The following is a 25336-nucleotide window of genomic DNA, read 5'->3' on the forward strand; positions in this document are numbered from 1 at the left end:
TTCAGATTTGTTTTTGATCAAGTTTTTGGTCTTATGTAAATTTAAATTTTTTGAAATGTTGTCCAGACATTATTTTAAAGTTTCCAGTTCTCTTAGATCAATAGTTACTTTAAAAATTCCACTTAATACAATAATAAATAAACCTCTATTTTGCAGTTGCAACATCAAATCTAGCAGGTTATAGTTAAATTAGTTGAATAAAAATACTGTTGTTTTATTATTTTTTTTATATTCACATTTTTCGTTATTTTCTTTATATTTTTACAGATGTCTGAGTGCTAATAAGGGCCCAGGACGGAAAACTCAATTTCCCAGTGAATTCTCCAAAAGCAGAAATGTAATCAACAATTCTATGAATTCTGAAGAGCTTTTGGAGAAGCTTATATCTGGGTTGTCATCAGATATTCATCAGAAAAATCGTGTTTATAAAAATGATTTATTAAGAGTTATTGATAAGATTAAAGAAACAAAATTCTCAACTAAAAAGCAAGATTTACTATTAATTAGATGCTGCTCTGAATTATTGCCAGATGAAGCACCATCATCAAGAAACTTATTGCTAGAAGAGGTTTGGAACACTATAAAGTATGTATTTATGAAGTAAAAACATAACTGTTTCCAAACTCTCTTACAACATGTTATTAACACCAGTCATACACATGCTAATGTTACTATTAAATCTATAGCTACAAACATGAAGTATCTCGCTTGGGCTAGCAATGATAGTAAATAATAAAATAATCAAATATAAATTTGAGTTAAAACACAATTCAAAAACAATATTTATTTTCAGTTAAAATATAGTTGTAACTTTTTATTTGTATTTAATTTTCAATTTTAAAAACATAAGAAACACATAATTCGAAAAGTCAAACAAACTTTTGTTCTATTTATATTGAATTTTGTTCTATTTGAAGTTGTCTTAGATTTCACTTTTAAGGTTACACACTGCTTGTTTTTTTTTAATTTAAGGATTATTTTCATAGGTAAATAATAAATTTATTGTATAAATTGAAATTTGCCAACTATTTATTTTAAATCTATGCCCTCATTTTCTTCATGAGACTTACTGTAATGTTGTAATAAATAATTCACAAACATTTTAATAATAGTACTATTATTATTAAGTCTTTGATCTATATTCCACAAGGTGCCTCAAAACATAATTCATAATCATTTGTATGGTTTTCGGTTTCTTCAAAACCATGCATAAAACATACAACAATATGATCATGGATTGTATCTTGAGATGCCATTTGAAATACATACCCATAATAAATAAAAAGGTCTTTTTTACAGATCACATGCCAAGTTTGATGTTGATTATTATAATGAACTTCTCAAGGTTTATAAAGAAAATAAGCGTCCACTCAAAGCCAGCAGTTTTATTCAGCAGATGTTACCTGTCAAACCAAACTCCACTACTTTTGAACTTTTGTTGAAAGTTATAGCTGAGGTATGGGTTGTTATACAACTCTTTTTTACTTATAGCATTATAAAATGACACATATATATATATATATATATATATATATACATAAATACATGCATGACTAGGTCAGAAAAAATTAAATTCTTCATAATATGTTAGCCCCTGTGGGGATTTAAACTCACTACCCATAACTTTGTAGTCAAGGTTACAAACCATACAGCCTGGAAGGTCATAAATTCTTAATTCAAAGTTATATTATGTGTAAAGTTAAACCTTCGGAAATCAGTATTGCCCCAGGACACTAGATTTTTCAGATACACTTAAACCAAGAGTGCCATATGGCACACTATTCCCTCACTAAGTTCTGACCTTTATTTTGTTTACAAGATGGTTTATTTTACATAGTATTATAGCTTGTTTCAATAGCTTTCAGATACATTCACTCAAATCATCCTAATTATAAACAATCTATTAATACACATAAAATAATACGTATTGACAGCACGCTGCCCTTGCACTAAAATAGCGACGATCTCAAGCATACCATACGATCAGAGTTTCCTTGAACGGAAAGGTTAAACTTTATAATACTTAATATTTTATTTCTGTTGTAGTTTGGGGATGTCAATCAAGCAACTGAAGTAGTTTTAAACATGAAGTCATTGGGAATGCCTGCAACTGAAGATACCTTCAACTCCCTTATCATATGCTATGGTAAAGGAGGGTTAGTAACAATTATTACTTACAACACATGACTGTCATAAGTTTACCATTTAATTTCCAGGGGTTTGATTACTTACCCTATCCAGATATGTTGACTACAAAATATACAACTAATGTTTTGTTACATTTAAGATTTTATATCAATTTGAAGGGGTTACAACAAGTGTACCAGTGGGAGGCACCTTTGCATAGGATGCTTGTTAGATTATGGGTACCACAACGGCATGTATTTCTGCAGTGAAGTAGTAATATGTAAACATTACTGCGTTGTGGTCCCAAGGGCGCTGTAGCAAATGAAATTACTGGGCAAATGAGACTTAACATCTTATGTCTCAAGGTGACGAGCGCAATTGTAGTGCCACTCAGAATTTTTTGGCTTTTCAAGAATCCTGACCGGCACTGCATTGTAATGGGCACGGTGTATTACCATCATTTGAATGTCCTGCTTGTCACATCCCGTATTTAAATTAAAATCAATCATTTTCTTGAAAAGAAAACTTGGAAATGAGCTATCCTACAGACTACAGTCTTGTAAATTACATACATATAAAAAAAAACTTAAGAATATTCTGATGTTGCAGGAGAATGTGGGCTATGATAATTATTATTCACATCAGATCACCCATTCTTATTTCTTCTCCTCTTCCATGAAATAAGATATCAAAAAGCTTTTCAGTTTAAGGAAGGAAGGGTAACTAATATGCTTAAGCATGTACAATATAGAATAACCAGTTTACATATTTATATCTCATTTTAAGAAGTTCTTCAGAAGTGTTCTTCTCCGTATCATTCCCACTTCCTGTGGTTCTACTTATTGTGGCATATCGAGTACGCCTCCATTGTCTGGTCACCACAATATAATACATATACTGATATGTTTGGTCTAAAAAGGGAGCTGACTACATATGAGGAAAGGCTCACTTCAAGTTACTGAGCCTGAGAGTCGTCGCAAATTGCATGGCCTAACGACTTTATACAAAATACTGGATGGCACAATTTCTACTTCCCTCTTGTCGAATATTCATCTAAGAGTTCCCAATCGGTCTTCAAGACATGAACAGCCTTTTATCATTCCGTTCTGCAATAATAACGTGTCCTTCCATAACCCTATCTATAGAATTTGTCGTCATTACAATGCACTACTACTCGAAATCAGTGAAGTACCTGACATCCACAGTTCATCTGTTTGTAAATGGAAATCTAGTTTATATAAATTCCTTAATTAGTTTAAATTTTTAAAAAAGCATCTTAATTTAACTACCATAATTATTCACTTCTATTTGTCCAAATATATATTCTCTCTATCTTTTTCTTTTATAATACTACATTACCTAAAGTAAGTTTTAAAATCGCTATTACTGTTGTATTTGCATTGTTATTAATTTATGCTTAACATGCTGAGTACACACCCTCATGGAGTTGCAGCCTATCTTGTATAAAATTCTAGTGTCCATGTGTTAGTTACCAAACCCCTCCGAAACGGCTCAACCGATTTGTATAAAATTTTGTGTGCATATCGGATAGGTCTGAGAATCGGCCAACATCTATTTTTCATACCCCTAAATGATAAGTGTTTACCACATACCTTGCATCATCTTGTGTGTGGAGTAAAGTATTCTCAAATCTACTTGCATACTTTTTTTTTATCAACATAACAATAATCATGTTGTTACAGAAAACTTGATAGCATAGAAGAAGTAATAACAATGATGAATTCGTTAAAGATTGAAAACTCAGTGGACACATATACGGCTACTGCATGTGTTTATGCATGTAATAATAAAAACAGCTTATTACTTGAAGAATTAGATAAGGCTCGTCAGGCAGGTGTACAGTTTGGAGAGTCTCATATCATGACTATTGTTAAAAATGCAGCATTTAGTAATAATTATGAACCAATTCCAACAGTAAGTAATGCTTTCTATTTTGTTAATAGTGAACAAATGTAAACAATTTGATTAGAAGATAAGATGAACAAATAGATTTGCAAGACCGACATCTCAAGTCAATTTCCTAATATGAAAAATATTGGGGATGAGCAGGTTATTAACTGTAGGTAAGATCTTGTATATGAAGCCACAACCTGAGAGTTGAACAAAGCATTCAAAATTTATCAACGAGACATCACTCGAACGGCTGGCTCATTTGTAAGAGCGCTTGCACGGAAGTTTAGAGGTCGCCGGTTCGATTCCCGCATCGCACACAAATTTTATGAACAAATTTCATAAAATACGAACTTTATCTGAATATTAATTTATATTTACTACAGTGTTTTCATATTTATTTCATAAGAAGTCAAATCTTTTTATTCAAAATACAATATTATCTCACTTATTGAAGTAAAAAAGCTTTAAATGTTTCGAGTGACGTAAAGTTCATAAATCTTGATATGTTTTTGTTCAGCTCTCGGGTTAAAAGGCATAAAAGGCATTTATTTTCTCAAAATTGATTACTTTAGAATTCTTTTTGATGTCATTTCTAATAACTACTAGATACTACTACCGCTTCGGAAACAAATGGCGCTCTGAGAGAGAAGAAGCGGCGCAAGAAACTCTCCCAGCATTCTTTTTTTTGCGCTCTTTTCAATAAAAATATACAATATTGTACAGTCATTTCTATCGATATAAAATAATCACAATCTAGTCCCAGGCTGTCCGATCATTCAGATATTCAGCAGTGGAGTAATAGGATTTACGACAGAGCCATTTTTTTTATAAAACATTTAAATTTATTTATAGATAATGCCTGAACAGTGGCTGGGACTTCATTATAGAAGTGTATACATTTACCCTTAAAGCTATTATGATGTATCCTATGAATCCTACCAGAATTAGTTACAAGCAATCCCTTATTTCTAGTGTTATAATAATGAAAATCACTATTAAGAGCAAAGAGCAGGTTGTGGCTTCATCTACACATGCAACATGCTAAACCCTAATATTGGCTTAATAGGAAATTAAATTGAGATTTCGCTCTTTCACATCTAAGCAACTTGTTATTTTTTAATGATGCGGGACTCGAACCCGCAATCACCTGTAAAGTAGACCCTGTAGATAAAGCCACAACCCAAGAGTTGAACAAATACATATAAGAATTTATGAACTTTACGTCACTCAAATGGTTGGCTCAGTGGAAGAGGAACGCCAGAGGTGGAGGGTTCGAGTCCCGTCTCGTTCATAAATTTTGTTTTTAAATTTCTTTGGTGTAATTTCTCACTTGTAGTGAGAGTTATCACTTATAAAATAACTAATTGTGTACATATTACTTAAATTTAGGTACAATATTCTTTCATTCTTATCCACATCTTTCTGTCACTGGCCTTTTCTGTTGCGGGATTCCATTGGAGATTTATTCCACATGGCTAAACTATATATTACTTACGTTTTGTATAATACTGTCATATATTTTCAGATATTGAAATACTTACCAGAACAAATACTAAAGTCTCCATCGATATCTCCATACATGCAAAGTGTATCCACACTATTGGTGTTTCAAAATCATCCCGTCGTTGCACTTGAGATCTATAAGTGTTTGCCGTTGCCTTCATTTGGTCCTAAAGATGATAAGGGTCTGCATGGAAGAAGTTTGGTTAGAGATTGTGTCAAAGCATCTATGGTAAGGAATAAAAAGATTTGATAAGTGTGGGGGATACTTCATGTTTTTTTTGTTTGTGTTAGAGGGGGCGAAGGGGAAATTTTATTACCGGGTTTTGTTGTGTATACTTTTACCCTTAGATCATTCATATGTCTAGAAAGATTGTGGCGATTCAAAAGCGCTTAGTTCAACCCTAATTGAATAAATTTATTTGACTTTGAGCAATGCAGACACACTATCACAAAGGGACATTCAAATTGCGAGTGTAAGACGTAGCTTGTCACACGTACCTAATTCTATGGAAATAGTGTAAAAGGCAAAAGGTTCCACAATATCTTTTCTTCTTAGCACAATATATATCAGTGGGAGGCTCCTTTGCACAGGATGCCGGCTAGATTATGGGTACCAAAACGGCGCCTATTTCTGCAATTGTGTTTCGGTATGAAAGGTGCCGTAGCTAGTAAAATTACTGGGCAAATGAAACTTAACATCTTATGTCTCAAGGTGACGTTTTTTAATAATTCTGAGTATTGTACTGAGCAGGGCGTATCAAATACCATCAGCTGAACGTCCTGCTCGTCTCGTCCCTTATTTTCATAAAAAAATCTAGATTTTAATTTTAATTTTCAGCCTTCTAGTGTTATAGGCCTTATAACCCAATATCTGATGGCAAGCGGTAGAAATCCGATAGCGCTGCAGAATGCTTGTGAGTGTGCCTTACAACAGGGCAAGGTCGCGTTGGCTTTGGATTTGTTCACGCGAATGAAGCAGCTGGGAATGCCACTTAGACCTCATTACTTCTGGCCAATATTTCTACATACATCTAAAACTTATGGAGAGAAAGGTAATATAGGTGTTTTGTTTGTTATGGTGCCCTAGTACATACAGGCCCAGGTACAGTCAGGTCCGTATTCTATTTAGTGCAGGCAAAGTTAAGGCATATAAAATACCATTCGAAAAGCTAGTAGTTTTAATTTAAAACACAAATTTCTAACTCAAACACTTTTTATTAAAAATGAAATTTAAAATCACTTAATGAATTTATAAAACTACTACCCATTCGAAAAGATATGCCACAGACCCAAGAAGAACAGGCGCAAGAAAATAAATTTCTTGAGCATCATTGTGATTTGAAAGTCGAAGAAACGAAACAAACAGACAGGCACACATAAATTCATAAGATTTCGTGGGAGAAAATGAGATAGGAAGCATTATAAAGTGTTTTGGTACCAGGCGATCATAGCTGAAGAAGAGATTGTCTTATGTATGACGCGAGTATACCTTAATATATTTTGACGTCATGGGCACGACGTAATACGTCGACACCAGGTGAAAATAATAATGGTAGTGGTGATAGTAATGTCTTTCATAGCGGTTGAAATCATGTGTCATTTTAGCAAATGCACCAGGACTTCATATGCAGAGGTTTAATGTAAATTTTGCATCGGATACAGCGATTCCGTTGATTGAGTTTTTGGACGCCAAATTTAATTTGAAAGTGTGCAGCAGTCGCACTGTATCAACAACAAGATCAAAAATAGTCATTGACCCAGTAGTTCAAAGATATATTGAGCATACTTAGACCAAAGTATTTATTTCATACTTCAGTTAGCATAAGCACTTGTATCATTTATCGAAAATGTAAGCTCTGAGTCAGAATGAATCTATGTAAGATATACGAATAAAATGAAAAATAATTAACAAACATTGTATTACTATAATCATTACTTAAACCTACAATTATCATCTTCCCGAAATTTACATTCGTCTCATTAACTTGAAGCCAAAAATCTTTGAAGGTTTCTACTCCTATTTTTAACACTTATTTTAAATTTCGCAATACTTTTTTTTACATTTTGTGGTATTCTGTAAAAGCAAATGCATCACGAAAGAAAAGTTTTATTAATCCAACTGAACCGAGTAGTAGGCATAAAGATTATTAGTTTCTAGAAAATTCGTTATTGTGCATCCAAATATTTTTGATTGTGTGTCATTGAGGTTGAAACTGGCTGTTAAATCCTGACAAACGCCTACCAAATTGCCAATCAATAATGTATTAAACTAGAACATAAATATTTTCAGGTATAATTAACACATTATCGACAATGGTATCAATGGATGTTAAGCCTGACCATGAGACAATTATGGAGTACATATTACCACACGTGAGCTTCACTTCACCACAGAATTTGATGAAGAAGTTTCTGGAAACCGGCCTCACTGTCAGCACTGTGCTAACTCCAATGATGGAAACCCTATTAAATGGTGGCCAACTGCGAGCTGCAAGTGAGATATGTATGTTATTTCTGATATTCAATTGATATTTTTTTATACGCCTTATATTAGCTTCACCTGTATGTTTGTATGTTTGTAACCGACTTCTTTGGGCGCGATTTTGACCCACTTTAAACGGCTAGATTTCGTTGAAACTGTAGATTTATCGAGAACCGATGACATTACACTAATTTGATAAAATTATTCAATTTTTCAATTTGCAAAATATGATTTTTGTTAATTTATATAGTTTTCATCTATAGTCGATTCGATAAGGCAGGAATTGATGTTTAAGTACTTAATAGTTTTAAAAATACGCTTTTATTGAAAATTTAACTAAAAAATTAAAAATAAATAATAGTTTAAAAAAATTAAAAAGCACGATTTTCAAGATATTATTAAAGTAATAATTCTTCTACATCCCACGCTTTTTTTTCAATAAAATATATTTTTTTTACACTATTTTCAATTTAAATTTATTTTCTATTTTTTTACTTGAATTTTATATAAAGCTTGCTATTTAGTTTTTTTTTACTATTATTAAAGTAAAAATTACCTAAGGCGCCGTCTGACTAGGATTGTAAACGCTACAAACAATGATACAATATTTATGTTGATCATGTGACTAAGCTGGGCAGCTAACTAAATGGGCATTTATTTTACTGATTTTCTTTTGTTTATTCAAAATTTACATATTAAGTTAAATAATTGTTCGGTTTAAGTTTTAGAAAAGTCTATATCTATTATATATCTCTATATCTATTAAATAAAAAAAAGAATGTTCTTTTCGTTGAAAATTCAGAGATTTTTGAATCCAATTTTTTTTTTATGGAATAGGAGGACAAACGAGCGTACGGGTCACCTGTTGTTAAGTGATCACCGCCGCCCATACTCTCTTGCAACACCAGAGGAATCACAGGAGCGTTGCCGGCCTTTAAGGAAGGTGTACGCGCTTTTTTTGAAGGTACCCATGTCGTATCGTCCCGGAAACACCGCACAAGGAAGTTCATTCCACAGCTTTGTAGTACGTGGAAGAAAGCTCCTTGTAAACCGCACTGTGGAGGACCGCCACACATCCAGATGGTGAGGATGATATCCTAACTTGTGGCGTGTCGTGCGAAGGTGGAATTCGGCGGCAGGAATCAGGTTAAACAGCTCTTCGGAACACTCCCCGTGATAAATGCGGTAGAAGACGCAACGCCAAGTGATCCAGCCGTTCACAGAGCACTGGGTCCCCGACAATTCGAGCTGCTCTGCGTTGCACGCGGTCAAATGGATCAAGCTGATACTGGGGTGCGCCAGACCAGAGATGACAGCCATACTCCATGTGTGGCCGGACCTGCGCTTTGTAGAGCGCTAGTATGTGGGCTTGAAGTATTGCCGTGCTCTATTAATGACGCCCAGTTTCTTTGAAGCCAATTTGGCTTTGCCTTCCAGATGACCACGAAATTGGCAATCGCTCGAGATTTCGAGACCCAGTATTCCGATACTAGGCGAGGCTTTGAGGGAAGTGTTGTCGAAGAGCGGTGATACGACAAATGGGGTTTTTTTAGTGGTAAACGCGCAAACTTGGGTCTTCTGGGGGTTAAATTGGACAAGGTTCAATTTTCCCCATTCCGCGACCTTCTCAAGAGAGGACTCGACAGAAGACACAAGTTTCTCCCGGCACTGGTCGACGATTTCCCGAGAGAGACCTGCATGGCCCGTGTATACGGCATTACCAGTGCTGTCATCTGCATAGCAATGAATGTTGGAGGTGTCCAACATATCATTGATATGCAGAAGAAACAGCGTAGGAGATAGCACACAGCCTTGGGGCACTCCAGCATTCACGGGCTTTGGGTTCGAGCAATGTCCGTCGACAACGACCTGTATGCTGCGCCCAGTGAGGAAGCTGGAGGTCCACTTGCACAAGCTCTCGGGAAGCTCAAATGATGGAAGTTTAGAGAGGAGCGCCTTATGCCATACACGATCAAAGGCCTTCGCTATATCCAGCCTAACTGCCAGGCCTTCCCCCTTGCTTTCAATAGCCGCAGCCCATCTATGTGTTAGGTATACCAGAAGATCACCTGCCGACCGACCATGGCGAAACCCGTATAGTCGGTCGTTGATCAACTGGTGACCCTCTAGGTATACCAAGAGCTGACGGCTAATTATGCTCTCCATGATTTTGGAGAGCAGGGAGGTAATAGCAATAGGCCTGTAGTTTGCCGGATCCGAACTGTCTCCTTTTTTTTGGATCGGATGGACAAGGGCTGACTTCCATGAGTCAGGGACTACGCCTTTGGAATAAGAGTGCCGGAATAAACGCGTTAGCACCGGCGTCAACTCAGGGGCACACGTTCTAAGCACGATTGGAGAAATGCCATCCGGCCCGCTCGACTTCCTGACGTCCAACGAAAACAGAGCTCGCCTAACAGTTTTCTGTCTGAACTGTACTTCTGGCATAGAGCTCTGACACCGCGAGATGGTCGGCGGTGTTTTTCCGTTGTCGTCAAGAGTCGAGTTGGAGGCCAAAAGAGCGCACAGGAGATCGGCTTTCTCTTTTGCCGTATGGGCCAGGGTGTCATTCCTCATGTGCAACGGCGGCATGGACGGCTGGCTGAAGTTACCAAGAGCAGCTTTCGACAACGACCAGAACTTGCGTGTTCCGGTCGGGTAACTGGAAAGCTGCTCGCCAATTTTGACGACGTGCTTCGATTTCGCACGGGCGATTTGCCGCTTAAAAAATCTGGAGGCACGGTTATATTTCGTCTTCAGAACTTTGCAGTTCGGATCCTTTGAGCACAGCGCCGCAACCCAAGTTCGATACGCCTGTTTTTTGCAGTCAGATGCTGCTTTAACTGACGCATCGAACCAGGGCTGTGATCTGCCACCGATCGGTACTACAGAGCTTGGTATAAAAATATCCAATGTTTATTTTTTGTGAAGAGACTTCCAAATTTTTTATTGGATATTTCAAATTATATATAAATATTCTGTTCTGTTCAAAAATTTCTTTAAGTATTATCAATCTGGAAGTATTTTCATTGCTTTATAATGTAATCGACTCTCTAAGAAATCTTTTGTGAATATTGAGGTACGACCTCGCATTAAGACGTAAATTGTCGGTGTTCGAGGTTAAAAAATGTGTAAGCGCCCAGTGCGATGATATTGAAGGTGGGAAATCTTGGCGATCAGTTAAAAAGTAGACTGTAGGTATTTAAAAGTATTTAATTCGTGAAGTATAATTATTAAAAAGTTAATATGTTACGTTAACACGACACCAGTTCGTTCGTATCTAAGCGATGATCGCGCGGCCCTCTGCTACGCGACCGTATCATATACAAAATCGGTCTGTCCGCGACCGCCTTAATTCGGTCGCTTAATACGCGAGGATACAGTATCCTCTTGAAGGTCTCTAAGTCGAAGTCAAATAAACTTTTTTCAATAAAGCCTAAAATTAGTGCATTTGAATCGTCACTATAATTAATATTTCTTTTAAATTACTGAATCTACCATTTGCTCGGAAAAAGTAGAGCTATGAAAGAAGAAGGATATATGAAACTCAACAGTCACTATAGAGTATTTTAAAATTGGCTGTTATATACTAAAACAAATTAGTTTGGAAGGTGCTGCATCCAACGGGGACTCAGTGCTCTGTGAACGGCTGGATCTCTTGGCGTTGCGTAGAGACGTCGCATCATTGTGTGTCTTCTACCGCATTTGTCACGGGGAGTGTTCCGAAGAGCTGTTTAACCTGATTCCTGCCGCCGAATTCCACCTTCGCACGACACGCCACAAGTTAGGATTTCATCCCCACCATCTGGTGGGCGTCGTCTGGTCTCCATGGCGGTCCTCCACAGTGCGGTTTTCAAGGAGCTTTCTCCCTCGTACTACAAAGCTATGGAATGGGCTTCCTTGTGCGGTGTTTCCGGGACAATACGACATGGGTACCTTCAAAACAAGCGCGTACACCTTCCTTAAAGGCCGGCAACGCTCTTGTGATTCCTCTGGTGTTGCAAGAGAATGTGGGCGGCCGTGATCACTTAACACCAGGTGACCCGTACGCTCGTTTGTCCTCCTATTCAATAAAAAAAAAATCCGATATATGAATCAAATGTTCAAAGTAAAAAGCGTTTAAAATGTCACATATTTTATAGAAAGTAATTAAAAATAAATTGTAGAAATATAAATTATCATATATTGGATGCATCAACCTTTAGAGCTTGAATTCATTTTTTTTATGAAAATATGGGTCGAGTAGAGTAGGACGTTCAGCTGATGGTAATTGATACGCTCTACTCATTACAATGCAGTTCCGATCAGGGTTCTTGATATACTCAAAAATTCTGAGCGGCACTACAATTGCGCTCGTCACCTTGACACATAAAATGTTAAGTCTCATTTGCCCAGTAATTTCACCAGTTACGGCGCCCTTCAGACCGCAACACAGCAATGTTTACACATTACGGCTTCACGGCAGAAATAGGCCCCGCTGTGGTACCTACAAACTAGCCGGCATCCTGTGCAAAGGAGCCTCCCACTGGTGATGAACATTTCGGTCGTATCTGCAAATTGCAGTTGACAAATGATTCTTACAAACTTGTTCTGTTACACAAAAATTAATAACTTTCCCGTGGTTGTATGTTGTAGAATATGGGGAGAGAGATTACATCTCTATGTAATACCTACAACAGGTGTTCAAACTGATTGGAGATGGCTTGATTCTTCCGCTCTTCTTTGTATGTACATTTCAGATAGAATGAACTGGTACCCATAACAACAGTAGTGCACATGGACCCAAAGTCAGGCTAATGGGCATAAAGCAAGCGTACCCGAAGTGAAGTTTTCCTTGAGAGGCCAACTTGTCCTTCCTTCCAAATTGACAAAAGATGAACTTCATATATCGACGTCAGGAATTCTGATACACTCTATGGTAGCTAGAGGATATGTTATAAAATGGAATATATATTATTAAGAGCTGTTTCAACTGATTCCTGCCGCCGAATTCCACCTTCGCACGACACGCTACACATAAGGATATCATCCCCATCATCCTCCACAGTGCAAGTGATCACTTAACACCAGGTGACCCGTACGCTCGTTTGCTTTATTTTCCATAATAAAATGGAGGTATATTGACACTGGAAAATTTAATGCCCGATATAATCACAGAAAACACTAAATCACCATGCACTTTTCAGGTGAACTATTCGAAGGCAAAGTTGATGTGGAACTTTTACTTAATCCATTGGTAAAAGGTTACTTTATGAGTAATGATATGAAATCTCTGGTACACATACTACAGGATATGAACGCCAAAGCTTTGGACAAGAGTAAAGATTGGACGGGCAGGTTCCTCTCCAAGGTGGTGAGGAGTAAGAGATCACAGAATGATATGAGTGATCTGTTCAACATTGCTAAAGTGAGTTGATAAAGTTATACTCATTTGAAGTATCTATGAATAAAGAAGTTTACTTGCAAATTTACTTGGACACAATTTAAAGGCATGAAAGGCATTTATTTTCTCAAAATTGATTATTTTTTGATACATTTCTAACCCTACTACTTCGGAAACAAATAGCGCTTTGAGAGAGAAATAGCGGCGCAAGAAACTCCCAGCATTCTTTTTTGTGCTCTTTTTAATAAAATATATAATATACAATTAAATAATCATAATTTAGTTCCAGGCTGTCCGATCACTTAGATATTCAGCCGTGGAGTATTTAAATTTATTTATAGATAATGCCTGAACAGTGGCTGGGACTTCATTATAGAAGTGTATACATTTACCCTTAAAGCTATTATGTATCTTATGAAGCCTACTAGAATTAGTTACAAACAATCCCTTATTTCTTGTGTTGTAAAAATGAAAATCACTATTTAGAGCAAAAAGGTGACGATTTTTGTGAACGTATATTAAATTTTGATAAATGTACTAAGAATTAACAGTCGTTATGTTTATTTCTTTATTTATTTGTATAATAAGTTCTAAACCTACCTGTTACACCGACTAATCACCCGAAGTGACACCTCGGAGTGTTATGAAATATCTACCATTGAAGTGGAAAATTTCGAACATTATTATATTATAGTATAACCATTTAATAAGGTTTATCAGCTATTTTAAGACAATGTTACATTTAGCCGTGTTTTTGATGACATATTTTCAACTAGCTGACCCGACAGACGTCGATCTGTAGGTACATAATAAATAGAATACTGTTTTTTTATGACTTTGTCAATAATATTTCATAACATCAAGAATAATTTCGTAAAATATGCTCGTCGTTGTTTGAAATTTCTCGATCAATGAATTCTCTCGTAGAAAATATATGCAAAACAAATATTGGAAATAAAAATAATTATGGGCCTGAAATCGAAATAAAATCTATCATATCTCTAAGTTGGACTAAACTGCACTCCACGAAGTAATCCCCATTAAAATCCGTTGATTAGTTTACTGGAAACAAACATCAGGACATTGAATTTACATATATTAAGTAGGAATACATTATTTCTTCTCGCATTTTGGTCTACGATCGCAATAAATCGAATAAAACTATTTTGATTTGAAAAAGGCATCCATACATAGACAGCTATTATTGCGATTCATATACCTAGCATACAAAGGTTGATTTAGTAGTTGTACTGACAATATATTCATATCATAGAACAATTAAAATTTCCAGGCTTTAATGTCCACAAATCTAAAGATATCAACAACCGCATCAGATATCTGCATGGCCAAGATACCAGACGGCTACAAGAACAGCGACGCATTGCGGGAAGCTCTCGTCGCGATAACGGACGAGCGATTGATAGAGGAGGGTGAAATGTACGTGCCACAGATGCCGCATCCGGTAAATGTTCATATAAAAAAAAAGCAGCCAAGTGCGAGTCGGACTCGCCCATGAAGGGTTTCGTAGCAGCAAGTAACAATATAAAAGTTCTTGAAGGCTTAATATTTATGACGTATTAAAAAAACTACTTACCGGTTTCCGTTTTTTGCCATTTGGCTACGGAACCCTAAAAATTATCTCTTTTCGTAACACTTTTCTTACTTAAGTTAATGCATCGTAACATTATTAAAATGTATATCGTATCGCCAGATCAGTAAGTATTGTACATATCAGCTATTTTGGTTACGAAATAGTATCAAATAATTTCTATAGGAAGACGTGGATTACTTGTTTTTTTTATGGAAAAAGGAGGACAAATGAGCATACGGGTCACCTGGTGTTAAGTGATCACTGCCGCCCACATTCTCTTGCAACACCAGAGGCATTGCAGAAGCGTTGCCGACCTTAATGGAAGGTGTACGCGCTTGTCCCATTGTGGTACCCGGAAACACCGCACAAGGAAGCTCATTCCACAGCTTTGTAATACGTGGAAGAGAGCCCCTTGAAAAGCGCACAGTTGAGGACCGCCACACATCCAGATGGTAGCGATGATATCCTAACTTATGGCGTGTCGTGAGGTGGTGGAATTCAAGTTAACAACATCCCATTAACACAATTAACCCAATTCTAATTTCTAGCCCACAATTGCAGCTTTCTTTTTTCTTCTAGAAACAAATGAACGAGGGATCACTGCGGGCTCATTTGAATGAACTAGAAGCTAAAGGCATGAATACACGAGGCGTCCTACGTAAACTCTTGCAGCAATACTGCCGAGAGAATAACCTGCAAGGTGCGAGGGAGATTGTAGAGAAGTGTGAGAAAGAGGGGGTGAGATATAACCTGTTTTTCTTGGAATATATCTATATAACATATTTATAAAAAAACAACATTATGAACATAAATATAAAAAAAATGTGAGCCGTAACGGGACGCCTGGCAGATGTGAAACATCGACATTATTTTGTAAAAGTAATATGCAGAAAAGAACATATTGTGATAGGAACTAAATATGTCATAATGATAAAATAAAATATTACGATTTTTTTCCAGATAACGATGACTATTTATTGAATAAACATTTATTTTCATTAAATACAAAAATTAACGAATTTATTTCAAATCGTGACTACTTAATTCGTTTAATCAGTGACTTCGGTAATAGTTATATTCGATGTTGCCTCTGAGGACGGTATTACTGTGACAAGGCGACTCGTCGCCACGGCACGCGTCGCCACGCCAGAAATCTGTTTTACGTGCGGCTATAGATGTTTCACATCAAAAATAGAGTCCGACCGGCGTAGGTTCACGACAATTCCGCCGGTTTAGGGCGTGCCGTTCCCTAAATAGCTACCTTCTGTCACTGACCCTTAACCCAGTTATTTAGCGAGAGCCTCATGAGATAATGGTCGAGGCTCTTTGCTATATAGGTCTAGATACTTCCAGAATTTGTCTATCTCAGTTTTCACGAAGCTATCATCACATGGAACAGTGATATTAACAATACTAATTCATTTCATAAGCTAATTAAATTAAACAATTTGTTATGTTTTTTAAAGTGATTACGATGTGGGACTCAACTGAGGTAACCGTTCGAGTGACGTATCGTCATAAAATCTTGTATGCTTTGTTCAACTCTCAGGTTGTGGCTCCATCTACAGGATCTGCTTTACAGCAGTTGATAACATCATCAACCCCAATATTTGCATATTAGGAAATTGACTTGAGATATCGCTCTTTTAATTCTAAACAATTTGTTATGTTTTTAAAGTGATAACCCTCACTTCATACAAGATTTATTGACGATACGTCACTCGAACAGAGCACTGGCACGGAACGCCAGAGGTCGTGGATTCGAGTCCCGCATCGTTCATAAAATTTTGTTTTCAAATTTTATTTGTGCAATTAAATTAAATTGTTTTACTGTAAATAAAGATATCTCTATTGATTGATAGGTATATATATCAGCGGGCATGAAAGCTGCCATCTTCGATCTACATGTGAAGCTTGGCGAGTTGGACTTGGCCGAGTTAACTCTCTCTGACCTGAACAAGAACACACCAGGGTTCGTCCTCGACGAGTACAAAATTATCGATTTTGCAACTCTTATGGTGTACAGGAACAAAGTGGATCGCGCTTTCAATTTGATCGAGGAGCAGTCTAAGAGAAGGTAGGACTTAGCTATTGAATATGGAATAGTATAGAAGATATACGGCGTGATAAATAAACTTGGTTTAGTTAGTTAGTTTAGCTGGGCTGTTTACACACTTACGGTCATTCCTAATATTCAGTCTATCTCTTACTTGAGATAAAATTCGTAACTATCGTTGACTTTTCTGTCCCAATAAACTTATCGACGGTAACTCACCTTATCCGTACACGCTGTCTGTCAATGGGACGACGTATAGCTTACCAGCGATATAAACTTTGTATGGAAATTGCACTTCACGCATCCCAATATAAGGTGATAAGAATTACTTATCGGGTATATTGGGACAGCTTCAGATTATTGAGAGCTAGAGCAGATTATTGTAGATAGTATATTGAGAACGGCCGTTAGCCTCTTAATTGGGCCATTGTGCGTTTTCATATGTCTTCTTACTCCAACCAGCCCAGATCATTCCAGAAGTCTAGCAGTCTTTTAAAGTTTCTGGAGGCATCCGGGAGCGATGCTGGTGATTGGAGTATTTGTGCCCGTTGTTCGACCACACTCTTGCACTTCATAAGCACGTGTTCTGGTGTTTCTTCTGCCTCCATGAATCCTCTGCACAAAGGGCTGTCTGTTACACCTATGCTAGATAGATGCTTGTTCAAGGGACAGTGACCAACCTGATGGTGACAACACCTCGTATTGTACCTATTTTGTCCCTGTATAGTCTCATCAGGTTGCGGGCGAACCTCTTTAAGAGCACCGGAACCCCATTCTTTGTTTTCCTGCTACCTTTGCTGTTTCTCCATTCTGTTTGGTGTAATAAACTTGGTATAAAGTTATACCAGTGAATAAACCAGGAATATGAAAAATGTTTATCTACAAATATACATTTTTTTTGGTGTATTTGGAAGTATAACGTTTCTCGGGTTTATTTGCAAGTCTGCCTTACATTCGTAAAACTTCACAATTATCATTGTATTGACAGTGTTGTCAACGATATAGTCAACATTTTGCATATTCTCAGGTATAAACTTTATACTAAGGTTATTTGTAAAAAGTTAAAGTTATCGATATTAGCAGATTAGGCGACATGATATTAAGAAGACATAATACGCCTTTTATTGTTCCCTTTGTCTCGCGGGTTTATCCGAAAATAAAGTTTATATCATAAAATACCTAAGAAAGAAACATATAGAATAAATTATCTTTGTAAAACTTAGTAATTACGTATTACGACAGCGAACGCGGATAAACCAGTTGAGGGCTTGTCTTCCGAAAATTCAATATTAATTTGACATATGGCTATCATGTGCCTGAGAATTTAAAATTCGTGTGATAGATCCAGAATTTAGCGCGTTCAAACAAATAAAAAAGCAATATTAATTAAGAATTGTTTAGTTGTGTGGTAAAGATTATTGTAACATAAATTATTTTCAATGATACTACAGATTAAGGGGGAACGCCCTTAGGCTATTTAATTATAAATTTTAATGTACGATACTACATATGTAATAACTAAATTAGGAAAATAAATTTCTACCGCCCCCGCTGAGTTTCTATCGTCCTTTCTTCCCAGGTCTGAGGCATACTATATCGAATGGGTGGTAGTTTTTTGACGTTCATTGAGTGATTTTAAATCCTATTTTGAATAATGGAATCCTAATTGAATTTGAAGTATCATCATCAGCCGGAAGTTGTCCACTGCTGGACAAAAGCCTCCCCCAAAGATTTCCATAACGATCGGTTCTGCGCTGCCTTCATCTAACGTATTCCGGCGATCTTGACCAGATCGTCGGTCCATCTTGTGGGGGGCCTACTAACACTGCGTCTTCCGATGTGAAGTATAGATAAACTTAATTATTACTATTCATAATTTATTTCATTCACAGTTTAGTCTAAGTCGCCATTTAACTTGTATTCTTAACATATATTCTTGATAATGTAATGTATGTTCATAGACACATAAGTAAATTTGCTAGAAACTGTCATAAACATAATGTTAACACCAGGAACAGACATAAACTTATAATGCCTATTACTCGGCTAAGTCGAGTTAGTAAGTCTTTTGTGGGGCAAGGTATATGCTTTTACAACAAGATCCCAGAAAAGAAAATAAAAAATAAATGTTCAAAACAAAAGTATTACGTTATTCAAAAGAATTGTTAAAAAACGTTTGTGTGGTAAAGTTTACTATAACATAAATGACTTTCTCAGTGATACCACCGCCGCCCCCAGGCTATTAAATAATAAGTTTAGTTGTACAATATTACTATTTAAACCTATTTTTTTGATGAAAAAAAAGCCCGCTGAGTTTGTTGCGCCCATTCTTCTCAGGTCTGAGGCATTCGTTTTGGAATGAGTGGTAGTTTTTGACTTTCAATAAGTGATATCACTTAAGTTATTAAAACTTTTGTGAGTAATTAAATTATTTACTAGTGCTGCTTTACTCACGTTTTTGTCGGTGTCGGTACCGACTAGTTTCGGACCATTCGGAAGTCCTTCATCAGGGTGAGTGTGGTGGGTTCGCGATAACGTCCCACCTCTTCTGAGTAAAGTCGTACTAGTCGGTACCGACACCGACAAAAACGTGAGTAAAGCCGTATTAATAAATCATTTAAGTAAGTGATGTCACATCCTATTTTGAATAAAAATATTTGAATTTTTTCGTATTTACAGACGTATAATGGGCGGTAACAGTATATCGATGAACTGCTGGCGACTTTTGGACGCGGTGTCGGCGCAGGGTACGCCCGAGGACGCGCGTCGCATGCTCGAGACACTGCTGGCACATAACTACTGCAAGCCCACCAACGTAATGCTGGGGCCTCTTGTCAGAGCCTATCTTAAAACGTGCGTATTTTATTCAATTTATTAAGCTAAGTTCATATTGCTGTGTTGGGGCGACTTCTGATATGTCGCGGAGTGTTCATAGTGATTTGTTGTGTTGTGGCGCAATATGGCGCATTTTCAGATCATTCATCATGTGGTGTCAATAAGTGATTTAAAATGGAACCATCTGATACTGGCATTGACTTTGATGGGGTTATTCAAATTCTGCTATTGGCGACTCTTCTTAAAAAAAAGAAAAAGGAATACTCCTTAATCCTTATATTCTTTACATTTAGTGTCATCTATGACACTAAATGTATATAGTACTCTAGTACTCTATATTGCCCTAGCTTTATCCGTTAAATTGTCACTTACTTTAGATGGCCTTGCAAGCACCATTATCGTGAATTGCGGGTAATCCTATTTCAGATTATTTACAGCATATACCTACAGAGAAAGGACTGAGCAATCACAATATTTTCTGTACAAAGCTTTTTAAGCTAATAAGAATGGTATAATTATTACCAATGTGGTGGTGTATTTTAGGCCTGAATCCCGTTGCGATCAGTAAAAATTTTTAGGCTGTGTAGTATTCTTCAAAATCAGGATAAGTTTATGCTCAACTTTATTCATTCTAATCTAAATAAAAGAGTATTTGTTTGAATCTAAATAGAAGGCCTAAAGAGAGAACACGGTGTAATTATCTCTCTTGGCTTTGCTCTATTTGACTGAGACACAGGTATCCTCTCTGGCTTACAATTATTTCCTCTCCTACTCGGGATAGAAACTGGAGCTGGAAACACCCGTGTTTATGTCAAGGGATAATGTATGTCCTCCACAAGAGCATATTCCCACTTCAAAGGCCGGTATACAATCTCTTGTTTTAAATTTTTATTAATTGAGTCACTTTCTGTGATTTTTTTTCTTTAAATTCATTCATTCATTATTCACTTCATGGTCTAGTCAAAATTGCCGGAATACGTTGGATGAGGGCGACGCGGGACCGATTGTCGTGGAGATAGTTGGGATAGGCCTTTGTTTAGCAGTGGACGTCTTCCGACTGATATCATGAGCAACTTGCCCGTTTTTCCTTCTAATATAAAAATATTATGAATGTGATCTAAGTTCGAAATGATAAAGATAAGCTACCAAGAAAGTGATATAAAATATTTTATCAAAGATTTCACTCAATTCCTGTAATTACTGCTTAATCTAATAATTTTTTTTTAGAGAGAATTACCAAGAAGCAGTGGATGAGTTTGTGCGCCTCTCGCAGCTGTACAAGAAGACGCCCCTAAAACACGAGCTGCTGTGCAGAATAATGAAGGTTCTTGGAGAAGGCAAGGGAGAGGAGACGTTCCTTCTTAACGAGAAGGTCATCGAGAAGTACAGCAAGATGGTGCAGACCATCCTCAACGTGTGCAAAAAGGTGCACGGGAATAGCGACATGCAGGTGGGTCTCTTGTGATCATTTGCCAGACTAGTACTGGTTGGTAGTATTAAAATAAAATTTCACAGGCTAGGACAAAACCATTCTTCTTTGTTTTACTAAACGTTGTTGATTTGACAAGTTACTATACAATTACTCAAATGTTCATTCGTGATCTTTAGCTCTTTTGCTATTAACTGACGCAAGAATTCTAGAAATAAGTGTAAAGCGGTCATGGAAAGTAAAAACAGTTTTCCATCACAAATCACTATATGTATTTCAGATTTTACAATTATAACTTTTAACTTTCAAATATAGACTCTCGTAGTTATTTAACAACACTTTAACACCGCAGAATAATTAATTGAATCCCGAGCAAGACATTATACGAGGGCGGCACTGAAAATTTCGGGAATCAAGGAAGTGACACAACATTACTATTTAAAAATGTATTTATTGTTTTTCGAAGTATTCTCCGCGAAATTTGACACATTTTTCCATACGATGGAACCAATCATTGAAGCAACCATTCCATTCGGAAGTTGGGGTCTCCAAAATGGCCATTTTGTAGGCGTCCACAGCTTCTTTAGGTGATGAAAATCTCTGACCACGCAATTTATTCTTTATTTTAGGGAAAGTATAGAAATCATTAGGGCTTAGGTCGGGGCTGTACGGCGGAGGGTCTAATAATTCAATGTTTTCTTTCTCTAAAAACTCTTTTGTTCTGTGCGCGGTGTGAGAACTCGCATTGTCGTGATGGAGGATGATGCTGCGGTTGCAGTTCTCTTTACGGAGTTCAAAAACGACCTGTGGCAAACAAATGCTAGCATACCATTCTGCACTCGCAACATGGCCGGTTTTGGAGATATAATATATTTGGTGGAATAAATGATATTCGACTTTTAAAACCAAGGGGTTTTCAATTAAAAAGATTTTACTATGACTGGAATAGTGGAAATATTCCATTCCCGATACTTTTAGTGCAGCTCTCGTATACCCTTCTGGTCTCCTCACCCTCTCTCCTCGAATCTCCTCTACTCGTCTCACACTTCCCACCGCTATACTAGCGCCACCTCTCAGACAACCGCTCCTCTCTTCACTTTACTCGTTACATAAGTAAATTTTGGTTATAAAAAAGGAGTTTGACGTTATATACAGATACATATATGCTGATTGTTTTGCCATAATATAATAAAGTACCCCGGGTCCGCTCATCGTATGAATTGTCATATGTAATGAAATTTTAAATACTGAATTATTTGTATCGCGAATATATAGGTATCTCTAAGTCAAAAAAGTTAGGTTCCGGATAAGTAAATCACCAACATTTCATAATATATTAAAGCCTTTTCCGAAACACGCTTCATCTTATGGTATTATTAATATACCGAATATCAATGACCTTTATAAATACAGGGTGTTTCATATGTTTGACAGCAATTTTTTGTGCCTATTTGATGCGCCACTCGCGAGCGTCCAGAGAACTAATTTTGCCGTATAATTCGAGAGAAGCGTTCAGTACTCTTAAGTATTATTGCATTTTGAATTAATTTCGTTCGTTTTCCGTGTTATTTATACTTCAGGATACAACGTAATAAAGTAGACAAGTATTTTTTTTTGTAAATAGATTCCCACTATCTATCGATGTTTGTTTAGCTGAGGTTGACATCAATAGTTTTAGTACCGCAGACTCTCACTATGGCTAACAGCGCCAAAATGGCGGATGTCAAACAGGCACAAAAGCACTTTGACAGCCGCCAGTCCAGTGGTTAATAGTAGAGGTCAGGAGCCCCATTACCAAAATCGAAATACGATGTTTCGGTTGACGGATCGTACATATTTCCCTATGACGAAAGTGTTTCGGATCCGAAAATCGATACGAAGTTCGCGATTAGACATTTTGTCTTTCGTTTACCTTATTCCCAAATTCAATTGACATTTACTTTTTATGGTTGTGGTTCCGAAACGAAATCCATCCGCACTATTCGGATCCGAAGTACTTTGGTAATAGGATTTAATTCGAAGTTCGACTATCTTTCGTTTCGGACCGAAACTACGGCTTTCGATTTTGGAAATAGACCTCCAGTGCCGTATATAGTATAGTTAAATAGTTTTCATTTTGATTTGACTAAAAAAACCGTACTGTTATAGCTCTCGCTGATAGCCGCTCTAGCCGACGTCGGATACAGGAAGACCCTCCGCAAGCAGTTTCTGGAGCCACAAACCAAGATCCACCCGGAAGCGCTGTTGCGCTACTGTGAGCGGTTCGCCGACGAGAAGAATCTCGACGCCCTCGAAGCCATCGCGGAATGTTCCAGAGGCCTGCGCTATATCGACCCCGAGGAGATCTATTGTCTGATCCTCAATGTATATCGTAAGTATGATCTAATTTTCTTGACGTGACTTATTTTAGCTTAGTGCTGATATTAAAGGAAACTGTTTATGAACGTAACAAAGTAATAAAACTATCGTTTAATTTAATAATATTTATTTCTTAGTAAGTACAAAATTTTGTATTTGAAGTGACGTTCTTGTCATGTGATAGAATATATTTGACGACCTTTATAGCCCAGTGGTTAGTGACCCTGCCTACTGAAGTAGAGGTCCCGGGTTCGAATCCCCGTAGGTGCAAACATTTATATGATGAATATGAATGATCTATTTAAAATTTTTATAACTTTTACAGAACGTGACGACAACTGGAAGGACGCTTTGGCTCTATGGGACCGAATGCAAGAAGCTGAAATAGTTCCTTCACAAAAGTTTATACGGAACATCTGTGCTTTGTGTGAGGCTAACAAGAAACCCGTGCCAGCCGAACTAAGCTTACTATTAAACAAATACTCAAAATCCGCCTCTAATTAATAAATGATATTTGTTTAGTTGCGTTCTTTCATGGCCTTTGTATTTTAGAATCTACAGATTACATTTCAGATGTCTTTTAAATTATGGGTTATTCATAAACTGGCAATGTTCAATGTGACTGCTAGTGTGATTAAAATTTGTTGTATCTGTGATATTTTTGTAAATATAATAATATGTTTTAATGTTAATTTTGTGAATTATTTATCGAAACATGGATTTATGATAACTACTCTACTTCAGATCGAACGATTTAGTATCTGTTGGATCCAAATGATTTGAGTTTTCTTTAATGTTAATTCCGCCAATATTTGTCTTTAAACAATCCGACACGTGTCAACTCACCAAAATCTGGCACGAGTCATATATCTATATTGTCGTGAGACAACACGTCCTGAGGATGCCTCGTCTAGAGGCGAAACACGTGTCGAATTGTTTAAAGACAAATATTGGCGAAAGAAAACTCAAATGATTTGGATATTTATGGATTTCCGCAAAGTAACTCCTACTTCATTAAATTATCCGTTGGATGACACTAGTATATTAAAAGCTAACTATTGTCAGGCCGCCATTTTAGTGACGTTAGGTCTAGACAGACATCCAGAGACCAATCAAAAGTGCCGTTTGCAAGCTGTCAACTGTTTGCTGTCGTCACCCAGATACGAAAAGTTTCCAAGGTAGAACGAAACGCTTTTATTCATAGTCATGACAATGCTTTTTTAAGGAAACAGTATCCACTAAACACTTGGAAAGATAAAAATTCTCGCCATCGGTCATGAAACGAGCAGGACGTCAGATCGGCTTGATTCTTTAGCATTGCGTAGAGATGTGGGTTCTCTCTGCATCTTCTACCGCATTTATCACGGGGAGTGCTCAGAGGAGTTCTTCGGGTTGATTCCAGCGGCCGAATTCCACCACCGGACATTACGTTCAAAGTACCATCTGCATCACGTAGACGTCTGGCATTCCACAACCGCGCGTTTTGTTCGAAATTTCTTGCCTCGCACAGCCACTTTGTGGAATCAACTACCGGCGGCGATCGTCCCGAACAGATACGACTTAGGGACCTTCAAGAAAAAAGCATACTCCCACCTTAAAGGCCGGCAACGCATTTCTTGACACACCTGTTGTTGAGGTTGGACATCCTCAACAACATG

At 37.0% G+C, this 25336-nt stretch overlaps 1 protein-coding gene across 2 annotated transcripts; it reads left to right on the plus strand.

Moving 5' to 3' along the window:
* On the plus strand, window positions 1–24370 carry LOC126977223 (leucine-rich PPR motif-containing protein, mitochondrial-like). 2 transcript variants are annotated; one of them, XM_050825945.1, is made up of 16 exons: window positions 1–177; window positions 268–585; window positions 1300–1456; window positions 2047–2156; window positions 3831–4062; window positions 5567–5773; window positions 6383–6596; window positions 7835–8047; window positions 13213–13433; window positions 14701–14871; window positions 15580–15738; window positions 16863–17077; window positions 19736–19909; window positions 21119–21341; window positions 23469–23691; window positions 24004–24370. In XM_050825945.1, exons 1-16 carry the CDS (start codon window positions 56–58, stop codon window positions 24180–24182), a joined length of 3138 nt encoding a protein of 1045 aa, XP_050681902.1. In that variant the 5' UTR covers window positions 1–55; the 3' UTR covers window positions 24183–24370. The 2 variants fall into 2 exon arrangements, with proteins under 2 accessions (XP_050681902.1, XP_050681903.1); XM_050825946.1 differs by lacking the exons at window positions 1–177; window positions 268–585; window positions 1300–1456; ... (4 more) ...; window positions 7835–8047; window positions 13213–13433 and having other exon boundaries at window positions 14708–14846.
* The last annotated feature ends 966 nt before the right edge of the window (window positions 24371–25336 follow it).

The sequence above is a fragment of the Leptidea sinapis genome, chromosome 44 (genome assembly GCF_905404315.1).
Source record: "Leptidea sinapis chromosome 44, ilLepSina1.1, whole genome shotgun sequence".
Taxonomy (NCBI): Eukaryota; Metazoa; Arthropoda; class Insecta; order Lepidoptera; family Pieridae; genus Leptidea; species Leptidea sinapis.

Bases quoted from the DNA above. Each gene is read 5' to 3' on its own strand.
- LOC126977223 (XM_050825945.1), top strand. From the start codon at position 56: ATGTTGTCCAGACATTATTTTAAAGTTTCCAGTTCTCTTAGATCAATA. The intron at 5,774-6,382 runs GTAAGGAATAAA...TTTAATTTTCAG, and splicing joins ATTGTGTCAAAGCATCTATG to CCTTCTAGTGTTATAGGCCT. The intron at 8,048-13,212 runs GTATGTTATTTC...TGCACTTTTCAG, and splicing joins GCGAGCTGCAAGTGAGATAT to GTGAACTATTCGAAGGCAAA.